Below are 14,859 nucleotides of genomic sequence, written 5' to 3'. Positions count from 1 at the left end.
TGATCAATTAAACCCTACACTGTCATCTACTCCCGAATCCCTGGCCCCATTGTCTCATCAAAGTTCATCCCTTGCCAATCCACCCCAAATTTTTCCACCAAGCACCACTTTTGATTCTACACAGATGATGCTGAATAGAGTTGTAGGAAGTCACACAACTATGATGCCTAGTTTCACTATAAATTCATATTATACAACTTCAACTGGACCCTTGCTACAACAAGGCAATGCTTTTATTCCTCCATCATTGATTCCTTATCTGATTCCCCACAGAAACTATTCCAAATCTTTTCCTCTCACCTCAAGCCTCCCACACCTCTGTTTCTCACACTCTCCCAGAGGGAGACCTCCCCTCTTACTTTTCTGAAAAAAATTGGACCATTTGCTCTTCTGCTTTTCTCATCATCTCAAAACCCCTCAATACCATCCTCTACTCTTTCCTACTTACTTCCAGTCTCTGACAAAGAGATGGCCTTTCTCCTTGCTAAGGTTAGCCTCTTTATATATTCCACTGATCTCATTCTCCCTTGCCTTTTCCAGATTACTCTTTTTTTCTAACCATCAACCTCTACCAATTTGCTAATTTCTTCCTTTACTGCCATCATTCATGCCCTAGTCCAGAAGTGAGGAACCTGTGGCCTTGAGGCCACATGTGGTCTTCTAGGTCCTTGGGTGCAGCCTTTTGACTGAGTCCAAGTTTTACAGAACAAATCCTTTTATTAAGGGGATTTGTTCTGTGAAGTCTGGATTCAGTCAAAGGGCTGCACTTGAGGACTTAGAGGACCACATGTGGTCTTGAGGCCGCAGATTCCCCACCCCTGCCTAGTCTCACCCATCTCTAAAAAAAACCCCAAAGACTTTTAAGATCCTACCATTCCCACAAGCTATTGTCCTATGTCTTTCTTCCCTTTCTCAGATAAACACTTAGAAAAAGTTGTGTATACTCATTAACTCTACTTCCTCTCAGTTCGCTCCTCAGTGCTTTACAATCTAACTTTCAGCCTTATCATTTAACTGAAACTGTTCTATCCCAAGTTAGCGATGATCTCTAGATAGCCAAATCTGATGGTTTTTTCTCAATCATCATCTTCCTTTAGCTTTGTGCTGTATTTGACATGTTGATAACCCTCTCTACTGGATAATCTTTCTTATTTAAGTTTTTGTGACCTTCATTTCTCTTAGTTCCCTTCCTACTTGACTGACAGCTCCTTTTCAATTTCCTTTGCTGGTACATCATCTATAGTATATCCCCTGTCAATGTTCCCCCATCCTAGGCCTCATACTCTTCCTCTTCTCTCTCTATACTCTCTCTCTCTCTCTCTCTCTCTCTCTGTGACCTCATCAGTTCCTATGGGTTTTAACTGTCATCTCCATGCAAATGATCACCAGATCTAGATATTCAGTCCCAATTTCCTCTGAGTTTCATTCCACATCACCATTTGCCTATTGGCCATTTCAAACTGAAATGTCCTGGAGATATCTTCAACTCAACATGTCCAAAACAGAATCACTATCTTTCCTCCTAAACCCATTCTTCTGCCAAACTTTCCTGTTTCTGTTGAAGGTACCATCATTCTTCTGGTCTTTCAGATTTGTAGATTTGGCATTTTTCTCAACTCACCTCATCTCACATATTCAATCAGGTGTTAATTCATATACATATATTTTTTACTTTCTCTATAATATCACTTTCATCCAACTTCTTCTTCCTATTCATACAGCCATCACCTGGGTTTGGACCTTTATTGTCTCTTGCCCGGATTGTTGTAATGGTCATCTAATTGATCCCCCTGCCTCAAGTCTCTACCAATTTCAGTCCAGCTTCCACACTGCTGTTGCCAAAGTGGTTTTCCTTAAGTGCAGATCTGACCATGACACTTCTATATTCGACAAATTCCAGTGGGTCCCTACTGCCTCTGTGAAAAAGTATAAACTCTTTTGTGTAGTTTTTATAACCTGTCCCCAACTAATTTTTCCAGCCTCATTGTACATTACTCTATCTTCTATATTCTGAGATCTAGAACTGGTCTTCTCTCTGCTCCTCACAAATGATACTTCATTTCCCTCCTTTGTACTGGCTATCTCCCATGCCTAGAATGTATTCATCATCTCTGCCTCATAGAATCCCCTCAAAACACAGTTTAAACACCACCTTACTACATGAAGCATAGTAAATAGAGTACTGTGACTGACATATAATAGATGCTTAATTAATTTTTATCGATGGATTAAAAGTGTTGGACTAGGAGATCTCTGTGGTCTGGGTTCAACAACCTTTCAGCTGTATCCAGAGTACAGATATGTTTGCATGTATGTAGTTGATCCCAAAGTTCTCTCTATAAAAGCATAAATATATCTTGTGCAGTTCATTACCCACCACAAATGTGACTTAAGGGGCTTGTGAACCACGTAACGAAGGCAGGGTTATGGTGCCTTGAAAGAGAGCTGCAGTGTTGGGGAGGGGAGGGAGAGAGAGAGAGACAGAGAGAGAGACAAAGAGAGAGGGAGAGAGGGAGAGCGGGAGAGAGAGAGCGACAGAGAGAGAGAGAGAGAGAGAGAGAGAGAGAGAAAGAAGAGAGGAGAGGAGAGAAACAAAAAAGAAAGGAAAGAAAGAAGAAAGGAACAAAGGTAAAGAAATAAAAAAAGGAAAAGGAAAGAAAGCAAATTAAAAGAAACATCATATCTTAGGCCAGAGTTGGTCTATTCACCTCATCTGACAGATTGAACAGAAGCTGCTTTGAACACTTTGCTTCCCAGAAACCTCAAAGTTTATATACATATATATGTATATATATATATATGTATATGTCTACATGTGTGAGTGTGTGGTGTGTGTGTGTGTGTGTGTATGTGTATATGATCAGCTTCACACTTATTTAAGCTCTCAATTGAAAAAAAATTGCAGTATCCTTAGATCTGCCCTGCCACAGGCTCTGAAAGTCCAGACAGGTTTCTGCCTAATGATATAATACTTATAGCTGACATCTGAGGTAATGTGAAGCAATCAGTGTGATGGGACAAAATTCTAGATCCCTCAGCAAAATTGCAAAATGAATGTCTTTTTCTTCCCCTGAGAGACATCCTTTGCTATTTGCCTAAAGTCTCAACTCTTTCATAAATCTATAAGACCAGCAGGTGTTGCCAGACAGTAACTGTGCCTGTGGAAGAAACTTTTACGTGGTTCCCAGGAGTCTGACCCAAGCAATAGTAAACCCAGGAATCCAGGTACAAATGAAAAATTTCATTGTAGCTCATAATAGTATTCTCAGGGGCTTTAAAGATTATTACCACATCCCTTTTGACAGAGGAGGCAACAGGAGTGCAGAGGCCAAATGCCTTCAGGCATGTTATCAAAACAAGTCTGTGGCAGAGGTCCTCTCTCTCTAGATCCCTGGTTTTCTAGGACATGTACTCTTTTGTATCTGTGCTGGCTCAGTGGGAGCAGCAATCTCAGAGCTGTGAGATAGCAATTAAAAAATATGCCATCTGCTATTCTCAACATATTCCAAAGAGCTCCCAAAGAAGCATTCATCTAGAATTTCATAACTGTTTCAGAGATCAATTCCTATCTCCTTCAACTCAGGGTCAAATTAACTCTACCTAACTGACCAGACACAATGCCAAGATGCAAGTGCCTGCATAAATTATAAGAGAATTTATGATATCCTGTGAAATATCACAACAGGCCTGGAAGCCACTAGGTTCCTCTACTGAAATCCTTGGTTCCTAGTGCCATCCTGGTATTGATGAAATCACTTTTATGTTATTTTTATCTGTATGTGCCCATGTTCTCCATCTCCAACCCCTCCCCATCCCCCATTAGAATGCAAGTTCCTTGAAGTCAACGACTTTTTTCCCTGTATTCTTAGTACCTACCAGAGTGTCTGGCTTACAGTAGATAGTTAATAAATGCTTGTTGCATGAATAAATCAGAGCTCATCCTTACCACCATAACAGTGGGGTTCCATGTCCAAATGTGCTCTAAAGTGGTTTGTCCCTTCTTTAATTTTCTTTAAGTCAGAAGCATTCATTGGAACTGTTAAGCCTCTTCCTTGTGAAAAGGTGTTTGTTGAGATCAGCAGCTTTTTCCACTCCTTTGGAAAATGTGCTAATCAATCTTTCCTCAAAATAGATACAAGTGCCAAACATGGGCCTCATCTGTAACCTCAGAATTATACTGATCAGAGTCAAGCTCAGTGAAATTTGAGTATACCAAAACCAAAGCCTGATGAAAGCTTTACATAACAGATAATTGAGGACTGCCAAGGTTTCAATCTTCTACCCCTGAAGCCTATAGAGGCAGATATCGGATAACTAGATTTGGTATAATTTTAGGGGAGACTCTGAAAGTTTTTATAAGACTAGGGGAGGAGATGGAGCCTACTACAGGAGACTAAGTTTTTCTAAAGAACTCAGCTTTCACAATGGAAAGCTGGTTGGAATTCCATCTTCTAGTATGCATTTCAAGGGAAGACATCCTTACAGCTAGCAGCTAAATTATGTACACTCATATACAAAGCAAATAAAGGTAGTTGTCAAAATATCCAGCATTATGGAAAAAGAATGTTTTTCACTAATACAATTAATATGATTCTTTTTGTTAATTTAGAGTGATTAATCAGCCCCATGAAGCAGTAAGTAAGGCATCAAAGCATCATTTCTTGCCCTGTCAGTGCCTTGTCTTTGGAAGTTTCCTTGGACTTTTTTTTAAAAGAAGTTAAGCTCTAGAAGTTTTATCAAAATGAAAAGATATCTACAGATACGGCAAAGGCCTTGTGTCAATCATCCAAGGACCTAGCAAAGTTTATTGTCACAGTGTTGGTCACCAGGTACTAAATTTATTTTGGTCACAGTAATTTATGAAGGCAATTTACTGAAGTATAATGGAGTTATGATCTGCATTAAGGGAGGGAATACTTATGCTGACAAAAACTCAATTCCTCAGTGTAGTAGAGAGCATGACAGCTCTTAGGTCTAACATGTATTTTTCACTTGTCCTCGTAGTTCTGTCCAGAAAGTAAGAGCTATCAGATCCATATAATTGATAGGAAAACTAAGGCAAGGAACTGAAGTAGCTTTCCCCAAGACATAGAAGCCCCTCCAAACATGTCCTATGAAATAATTCATGAGCTCATTTAAAAGAGCTTGAAATCTTTGTAAAGTCTAACTCTTTTGATCACCTCTTCTGTCTCCCTTTCCTTCCCACCATTCTGAGCTTTTAGAAGACAGCACTCAGATTTACTTCTAGAGAGAAGTATGAATTTTACAGTCTCCAACAGATATTGCATTTAGAAGTCATGTTTCCTGGTCTACTAAATCCAGAAAGTCTACCTACCTCATCAAATGTCATCTGATCATAGTCTTACCTGCTTGCTTTTTCTTATTTGTAATATGAAGAAGAGAGTTTCAGCCACTTATCTTCAAGCAAATGAATATATAAAAAAGTATGATTGTTGATAGCCCTCAACCATTCCTGATTATATATATCTTTCTTTTTTCATTTGCCTCCTGATTCTCTTTTCTACTCCTTCTTCTAAATCTACTTCTTTCTCTTCTTTTTCTCTGTTTTTCCTATTCCCACTTTCCACATCTTTCCCTTCTCTCATTCTTCCTTCACTTTGCCCCCTTCTCATATGCCTTTCTCCCATGCACTGCTACTCAGTGGCACCCACAGATAGTTTTAACCCTGTTTGCAGAATAAAGGTTACTGTCTAAACCAAATAAACAAAATATGTAAGTAAAATAAAGACAAGAAGATCAGTTTGGATAAATTAGTAATTAGAAAGTAGTAATTAGTAACAATTATGGTGAAGTATTCTGCTTCTAAAACACAAATTCATTGCGGTCTAGTGTAGATATTTTACCCAACACAAAGCTATTTTAGCACTACTTAGATAAGCATGCTAAAATTTACCAGCTCGTTCTTTCCCTGGGCTACATGATCAGTTAAAGAAGTATTTTTGCCTCTGACTCATGGTTATCTATAAGTCTGGCACTACCATCTTTGGGAATGCCATTGGTGTAGTCAAACCAGACATTAGCAAAATAGTCAACAAAGTCTCTCAAGTCATTGTAATCCCAATACACAAAAACAAAAGCATTATTCTTATGAAAAAGATGGAAAGAAGCAGGCAAGATGCTAGTACAGTTAGTTGGGTTTAGAACTAGTTGAATGGTTACTGACTCAAAAAAATACTCATTTCTACAATAATTTCAAGAAATTCTTTAGAGAAGAACTCCATGGATCTGTGCTTGGCCCTATTCTATTCAATATCAGTAGCTCAGATAAAGGCATAAATCATATAATTATCAAATTCCAAGATGGCACAAAGCTGGGAGGGACAAATTGAGTGACAAAGTCAAATCCCCAAATGATCTTAGGCTAAATCACTGCTCTGAATCAAGTAAGGTGAAATTTAATAGAGAAAAATTTAAAGTCTTAACTTGAGTGGGAACAATTAATTTCACAAGCATACCAAGAGGAAGGTGTGGCTAGAGACAGTTCATTTAAAAATATATGGGGTTGCGATATGTCACAGTAGAAAAAATTGTGGCTCTAGAGTTAAGAGAATCTGGGTTCAAATCCCATTTCTGATACTCCCTGTGTGACCTCGAGCAGGTCTCTTAATCTTTCTAGGCTTCACATTTCTCATCTGTAAAATGGTAGGCTTAGATTAGAGGGCCTCTGAGGTCTGCTGTAGCTCTAAATCTATGATCTTTGTGTACTTTGTATGCTACAAGCTCCATAAGGGTTAATATATGATATGGTAAGCAAAAAACTATGACAATCTTAGGTTGCCTTGATAGGCATAGTATTCAAGACTCGGGAGGTAATAATTTCACTGTACTCCCCCCACCTCAACCTGATTCATCACCAAAACCTGAGAGCAAGCTTGTTCAGGTTTGTCATTGGATTTGGAGGAGAAACCTGGAGAAAATCTTTTTCTTTAATGAATGTTAGAAGATCTGATCATATTTTTTTTAAAAAAAGAAGGCATTTCCATGGCTGGTTTTAATTGATTTGAAAATTGATTCAAATTTATTAAGCATACCTACCATGTACCAAGCACTGTAAATGCTTGAGGAGACTATAAAGTTTAGATAAAACATGGTTACTGCCCTCATGGAACTAATTATCCAGTAGGCAGTTGAGACACAAATAGAAATAATAATAAATAGTATTACATTCTGTATAATACTGAATTAGGGAGTTCAAAAATCAGAGTGCTATGTGAATTGTTAGCAATAGGGTCATTATCAACAGGATGATTAAGGGAGGGTTCATGGAAGTGGCTTCTGAATTGGGTTTTTAAGGGAGTATAGAACTTGAGTTTTTAAAGAGCATTTAAAATTTTATTACTGGTATACACCCTTTCTCTTCATTGGACAGTAAGCTAATATTTTTTTTAATGGCCTGCACCTGTGATTTCACCACAGTATAGAAAACTCCTGGTATGTAAACTTCCTTCATGAGTGTATATCAGCAACTAATCTACATTTTACTCTTAGAGAGTTGACTGGAACCCCAAGAGGTTAAGCAACTCCACATATTATACAACTATTATGTATTAAAGGTAGGGCTTGAACCCCACTCTTTCTGACTGCAAGTTGGCCCTTTATACACTGACCAATGATATTTCTTGAGCTCATCATCAACTAAAACAGTTTATTCTCTCCCATTAGATATCTGAAATGCCATCACGCTAGGTACTCTCCCTTTATCTTTGTGTTGCGGAAGCCACATATCACCAAAGTAGGAGTCTCTTTAGAAAGTCAGCAAGGAATTAGCTATCATCTTATTTTAAAAGCATACCCTGCATAGTCCTTTTCACTACAGTCTTCCTCTCACACTGTCCAGAATTACTAGGGGTAAAGAAATGGGTAATACTTGAGAAACTAACATCCCACTGGAAAAAGGATTAGGCATTCAAATTTCAATAGTGGACTTGTGATACATGGCTTTCCAAGACCCATAAGAAAATGCCTTTTCAGAGATTTTAGGATAAGAAACTTACTAGCAGTAATGAAATGCAGAATGCAAGTTTAAGATGAAGGTAAAAACTACATATGGAGCAAGTTGGAGGGTAGTGTTCTGCATATAGGAAAATGGGTTGACCTGATGGGCCTGTAGTTTGACGAAAAGCTAAGGAATATTTTTTTCACATGGGAGCAGGGAGAAGTTAGGCATTTTCTTGGTGCTATATGAGGAAACTTCCATTTGATGACCTAAGGAAGATCTTGTCACTGGGTTATTGCAGGAATTTGGGAATCAGATATGGGTGTGAAAGCCATTTCTTTGCTTAAACTAGCTTTCTGTGGAGGGTGTGATCTCTGCCCACACTCCTTCTTGCTTCATTCTGGTAAGTAAGAAGTGAAGGAATTCCTCCCAGGGTTAGCTTTCCACCCCTCCAAAACTCTCCTTTTCAGAACTGTTCATCTCTTAGCTGTATATATCCTAAGAGATTTCTATTTGCTGCTCACCTTGTGCAGTTTCCACATGGCCCCTAGAGGTTTGACTTCATGCTTGCCATGTCTGCCCTCCTCCAGACACTGGTAGCAGACAGGGGTACGACAGCTCACACAGTACATACTGTAGTTCTCTAGCTCATGATCCGTGCATGTGGGAAACTTACGGACCCCGGTCCCCCCTGCTGCTCCCGCCCCAGGGCCTGGGCTTTTGCTGCTGCTGCTGCCGCTGCCGCTGGGGGTTCCTTGGGCAGCACCTAGAGGTGCAGAGGCCGCTGGCTGTGGCGGCGGCGGTTGCACCAAGCGGTGCTTGGCAAAGGGTCCTCTGGACGGATGGCATTTGATCTGGCAGGCAGAGCAATAGAGTACATCGCACTGCTCACAGAGCGTAGCTGCTGGCTCTGGAGGGGTGCGGTCGCAGAGCTGGCAATGGGCAACGACAGCTGCTGCGGTTGCTCCAGTCCCAGAACCCCGGCTCTGTTGATAGCGATGTACAATGGCCTCCAGCAGCCGGTTGCGCTGGAAGCCACGGAGGCCGCGGTGGTCCAAAGAGGCGCTGCGGTGGCATTGAGGGCAGGTGATGGAGCTGGAGGAAGAAGAGGACAGGGAGGAACAGGCGGCTCCCCGGGCAGCGGCGGCTGAGGAGCCTGGGGGTGCGGGCACCATAGGTAGTACTCGCACTCCATTAGGGGACTTAAGGCTGGGAGTGTAGGAGCCATAACCGCTGTCCGTCTCGCTATGCAGGCTCAGCTTGTCAGCATGATCCCCTCCCCCAACGACACCACCTACACCGCCGCCGCCGCCGCCGCCGCCGCCACTACTGCTGGTGCCTCCACCACTACAGGCTGGTCCGGTCCCAGTTTCATATTCTGGTGGAGGACCTGCAGTTGAGCCGGTGGGCAACGAAGGGCCCCGAGTATGCAAGAGAGGCGGAGGCAGGTGTTGCTCGCTGTCAGGAGTCTGTACAGCTATGGTGCGGGCACAAGGCAAGCAGACATTGTGGGAACAGGGCAAGATGATGGGCTCTCGAAACAGGGACCCACACACTGGGCACTTCAGCTCCTCTTCCATCTCGGCTTGGGCGGCGTCGGTTGCTCAGAGGCTGGCGGCAAGGCTTGAAGCCCTGGGAGTTGAGAGGGACGAGATAGTGATTAGCACCGTGTAGCCACGAAGGTAATTGACATCAAAGAGGCATGGTTTCCAGCCCCGCCCCCACTTTGTGGTGCACACTTCTTTCTATTCTTTTGCTGTGACCGCCCTTACGCTTAGGGCTCCAGCACCCGGCTACTTTCACTCCCACTGCCCGGGCCTGGAGTGACTTCCTCGCTGTTCTCCGGGTAAAAGCCTCCAAGTAATATGTGATGAATCAGCAAGAGCGCCTCCCTGAGTTGCAGAGCTCGCTTTTCAACACTCCGTTTAGGGGAGCAGGCAGCCTGTCTCTCCTCGCTCTCCCTCTTTTGCTGCAGCCCCTTGACTGCTATAGGTAGCTGTCAGGGGCCCTTCACCGAGAGGAAGTGGAAGGTATAGGGAAAGAGTTAGACTTGCCTTGAGGCAGAGCTGGATTCAGCACCAGGACCCTGTTGGACAGCGCCCTACTAGCAGAGAATGCCTCTATCCTTTCGAGATGAACGAGGCGCAGTCGGCGAGGAGGGAGGCGGTCGGAATTGCTGCTGCTGCTGCTGCTGTTGTTGCTGCTGCTGCTGTTCCCGACTGATAGAGCGCTGCTTGGGTGGGGATGATCCGGCTACGCCTCACAGGGTTGCTGCAGCTGCCACTGCTGTCGCCGTCAGTCCCAGGCTAGGCAGAACAAACTACCTTGGTTTTCCGCTACTACTCCCGAAGCGCCGCTGACCTTGGTCTAGCCGAGGATGGCAGCAGGCAGGCTGAGGGCGTGATCCCAGATTGCACGGGAATTCCCCCGCTTCCGCCTCCTCCCTCCTCTTAGTCTAGGTGCTGGTGCATGGTGGAGTTGTAATTTTCATAGCAGAGCGTAATGGAGGGGTGGGGGGAGAATCTGCTTAGCAAATAAGTGCTTGCTTCACATGGCCGGCAGGGCAAAGGGAAAATTTAAAGGGATTCGGGGAAATTGGATCATTATAAATTATAATTCATTATTTAGAGGGAGAGCACATTTTGGAAGGAGCACCGCCCTAGCCTCCCATCATCCCCACACCTCTTTTCCCTGCTTCCTCCCCCAAAATAAACAAATGAGGAAAAACAGGGCTGTCAATAATCTCCAGCTTAAAATGAATTGGAGACACAGGTTGAGGGTTTCTTTTCAAATCTATTATAGAGTTAAAACGCTGGTCACAAAATGTCGGACAACATTAAACCAAAGGATGAAGCTTTATTAAATTATTTAACATAAGACGTTTTGTCTATTATACACATCACCCTCTGAGCCATGGCCTGATAACACAGACCAGCCTTGCAAAAAGCGGGGCTAAAAGGGAGGAAGTCCCAGTGACCAACGAAATGTAAAAAAACCCACTAAATTAGCACGTACCACTGTCAAGAATTAAGCACCAAGACCATGTATAGGCTGTGGTGGAAGGGGGAACCAAGGGGACTGGAAGTGTCCAAGGAGAGCAGAGAGCAGGATTGTAAGTTTTGTGAATGGAAAATTCATCACACCCTCAAATGCAAGCCACTAGCGGCGGGAACAGCCTACCCACGCAACCCTCGAATCTCAGTCTGCTCTGCAGATCTCTCGGATTTCTATGTACTGTGGTGCAAACAGAAGGGAAGAGATCACAAATAGGAAGCAGTCTGCCTACGGAAATTTCTCGGTAGCAAGAACCAGAAAAATATTTAGATACCATTTACTTAGAAGTTACATGAATATCTAATTTCCTCCTTCCCATCGCTTACTGGGTATGCAGAAACAAAAGGCATAAAGACGGAGTAATTGCATACAGCATCTAAATCATCAATACCTTAGCGTCAGTGGCAAAGGTGGTTGTGCTGTTTCCACTGGTCAGCAGAAAAAGGAATCAGTTTCTTCAACCATCTAACTATGGCATTCCAGCCCCCTACTAGCCACCTGCCCCCTTTGCCCCTTGACTTTCCACGAGGCAGGTCGTTTAGGATAAAAAAGAAATCTGAGAATGAAAGAGTAGAGAGCAGGTAGACGGTATCTCTCCTCAAACCTCACTTTAGTGGTTAAAAATATCCCTGTGGATTAATTATCAGGGTGAGACCTGATATTTGAAAGCTCTGTTTTGTTCATTGCTTATCTGTCTGCTATCAGTTTGCTTGACACATTTGCTATAGAAAGAGCAATGGAGGGGGTGCCTTTAATGGACTTCATACAGTTAAATTCAACAAACCAATCTAAGCTGTGTTCAGAAAGAAAGAGCTAGGCTAGGTGCTGGGGGGGAGAGAGGTGGAGAAGCAGAGATGAATTTAATTAAGACACAGCATATAAGCAGATAACTATAATAAGTAGTGTGTGTGAGCAAGATGCCTAAACAAGTGATATTTCATATCAGAGGAGATAATTGTTCCTTACAGAGGATATCAAAGAAGGCTTCATGAAAGAGATTTTTTTTTTGAGTTAGGCTTTAAAGAATGAGTAGGAATTTGTCAACCAATGAGTGAGGACATTCCAGTTGCAAAGAAAAGTGCAAAGTCAAAGAAATAGGAAGGAGACGAGTTAGTGGCCTACCACAACAGTGAGCAATTCAGTTTGTCTGGAACCTTTCAAATGTGGAGTGGAGTGCTATGAAATAGGATGGGAAAGTGATGTCAGATTGTGGAGGGCTTTGAAAACCAGGCAAAGGAATCTGAGTGTGAACTTAACCATAGGGAGCCACTGAAATTTTTTTTGAGCAAAGAAGTGGCATGGCCAGATCCTAAAGATTAGTATGACAGTGGTATAAAACATTTATTGGAAAATGGAGTCAGGGAAGCCAATCCAGAGTCAAAAACAGAATCCTGGATACTGTTTCCTTTTTTCCATTGGGTGATTAAATCCTATCATATTAACCAGGCTTCAGCAGGGTAGAGTGTAAGTAACATCGACTTTGGAGACAAAAAAATCTGAGTTCAAATCCTAGATACTACTTACAAGCTATGTGCCCTTGGGCAAGTTAGTTAATATTTTGAGTCTCAATTTCTTCGTCTGTAAAATAGAGATAATAATGTCTGCATTACTACTTCACAAGGTTGTTGTAAGGAAAGTACAGTATTATATAAGTGTGAATTATTATTAATACTTGTTTGACAGCCTCTGTTCTTAGTTGCCTTCCAAAGATACAGCCAGAATGAATTGGATCCTGCCTGAAGAACCTAGATAAGTCTCCTAAAAAGTTGCCCATAACAACCTTCTCGGCGTCTTCACATATGACACTGTCTTTTGTCGCTCTGTCCTTACATGCCTTTCTTTCTATTCCTGGAATACTCTCCCTCCTTAACTTGGAGTTACTCTTGGAATCTATAGTTTCCTTCAGGACTTGGTTCAAGTACCATCTTCTGTGAAAAGCCTTTCTCAGTCCTGCCAGAGTTAATGTCTTCCCCCTTAAGGCAACCCTGTACCTACATTGCACATATGTTGTAAATACCTATATATGTACATGTTGACTTCCCTATTAAAATGACCTTGAGGTCAGGAACTTTTTTCTTCCCTTTGCATGTTCGGCACTTAGCACAGTACCTGGCATATTGTTGCTGATTTATAAATGCTTATTGATTCATTAAATGACTGATGTCAGGGACTCGATAGCATTCAATTTAATTTTCTTAAAGCAATACTCCAGGGTCTTCTCTTTTCCCATTTTTTCCAAACCTTTTCCCTTCCCAGTACACAAAATTTTCTCTTTAATCCTGTTGTTGTGGCAAATCCCTGAGGCTGATGATGACGTGAAATCTCTGGAGAGCATCCCAGACTTCCCTAGACTTAGAAAAATTCAGTTTTAGAAGGGATATTAAAGGGTATCTAGTCCAACATGCCCCTGAATAAGAATTCTCTCTTTATCTCCCTGTAAGTGGTCTCCTAGCCATTGCTTAAAGATGATGATGGAAAATTCACTGCCTTTTAAGGCAGTATACTCCACTTTAGAATAGTTATAAATATTAGGCAGTTCTCCTTTACAAAGTATTTGAAATCTGACTGTAACATCCATCCATTGCTCCAAGTGGTGCCCTCTGAGCTAAGAAGAACAAGGGTAATCTCTCTTTCACACAACAGACAGCTTTCAGATCCTTGAAAACAGCTATCACGTCCCCCTTAAGGTTTCTTTCTCTGGGCAAAACATCCTTGATCTTCGTATAGTATGATCTCAAGGCCTCATAGAATCCATATGGTCTTGTTGTTCTCCACCTTGTTGATGATCTCCTGAAGTGTGGTACTTAGAAGTGAACATAATATTCTAAACAGAGTGTAGAGTATTCTAGGTCCTGGATAGTATGGTCCTTTTAACATAACCTAAGTTCACATTAGTTTTTTTGGCTAATCTTTGCCATATCCCTAAGCCTCAAGATATCTTTTCATATGAGCTGCTTTATAGCCATAATTCTTGATCTAACCCAGGCTGTACTTGGAGAGAAGTATTTAAGAGACACAGGTGAGAGAAGGAGGTGTGAACTTTGAATGAAGAGTTTCCCAATGCCACATACATGTGAGGGGAAAGCCCCCCAACATGTCCATTAATTTCCATTACCTGTATCCTCCAAGACTGCTAAGAGAGTACAACTCCAATAAGATCATTCTCTCCCTTGCTTTGCAGAGGTTGTACCTCACTCCTCAAAGTGCCCATTTAGTCTTGTGTATTTTATTACCCGCACTAATTTATATAACTCCCCCAATTTCTGTTTCACTGTTTACTCTGATAAAAAATGGTTGCTTATTACTCATAATTGTTTCTTGTGTGCAACCAGTGTTTGGTGGGAAGAAGTTAAGTTGACTGAGAGAGAGCTACTTGTTACTTTTTTCCATTAGACTGATCATGGAAAGTCACATAACAGTTCTTTTTAACTTTTCAACATTTATTTTTCATTGTTTTGTGCTTGTTTCTCCATTTATATTGTTATAGTCATTGTGTATATGGTTTTCATAGCTCTCCCTACCTCACTCTTCATCAGATCATGTGAATCTTCCCATATCTCTTTGTATTTACAATATTAGTAATTTCTTATAGCACAATAATATTCCATTACATTCACATGTTGTAATGACTGTCCTTCACATGTAGCATGGAAGTGTTATTGTGTGGCTCAAAGGGAGGCAGAATAGACAGATCTAGCCTCTCTCCCCTGCAACTCTTTTCCAAGGGAGACTTTAACGCCTCCGGGAAAAGAAGCCAGAGATTTGGGTCAGAAGTTTGGCTGCTCTGTTTTTCTTAGTGAGAGGGAGTATGGGGCTAGAATTATATCTATCTGCTCCCTTAAATTTTG

The 14,859-nt window shown here is 41.8% G+C and overlaps 1 protein-coding gene across 2 annotated transcripts in view; it reads right to left on the bottom strand.

The window, feature by feature from the left end:
• TRIM67 (tripartite motif containing 67) overlaps positions 1-9,537 on the bottom strand; it is a 77,240-nt gene extending 67,703 nt beyond the window's left edge. The window contains exons 1-2 of one of the 2 annotated variants that reach the window (XM_036756339.1): positions 9,413-9,537; positions 8,482-9,289 (exon numbers count right to left, since the gene is read on the bottom strand). In XM_036756339.1, the coding sequence (XP_036612234.1) occupies positions 8,482-9,289; positions 9,413-9,537 (933 nt within the window). Of the gene's footprint in view, positions 1-8,481 lie in introns of both variants that reach the window. The other variant, XM_036756338.1, reaches the window with a different exon arrangement.
• Between the last annotated feature and the right edge of the window lie 5,322 nt (positions 9,538-14,859).

Source organism: Trichosurus vulpecula, chromosome 4 (assembly GCF_011100635.1).
Source record: "Trichosurus vulpecula isolate mTriVul1 chromosome 4, mTriVul1.pri, whole genome shotgun sequence".
Taxonomy (NCBI): Eukaryota; Metazoa; Chordata; class Mammalia; order Diprotodontia; family Phalangeridae; genus Trichosurus; species Trichosurus vulpecula.
Note: the sequence above shows the minus strand (reverse complement) of the source record. Positions and strands in the feature narration are given on the sequence as shown.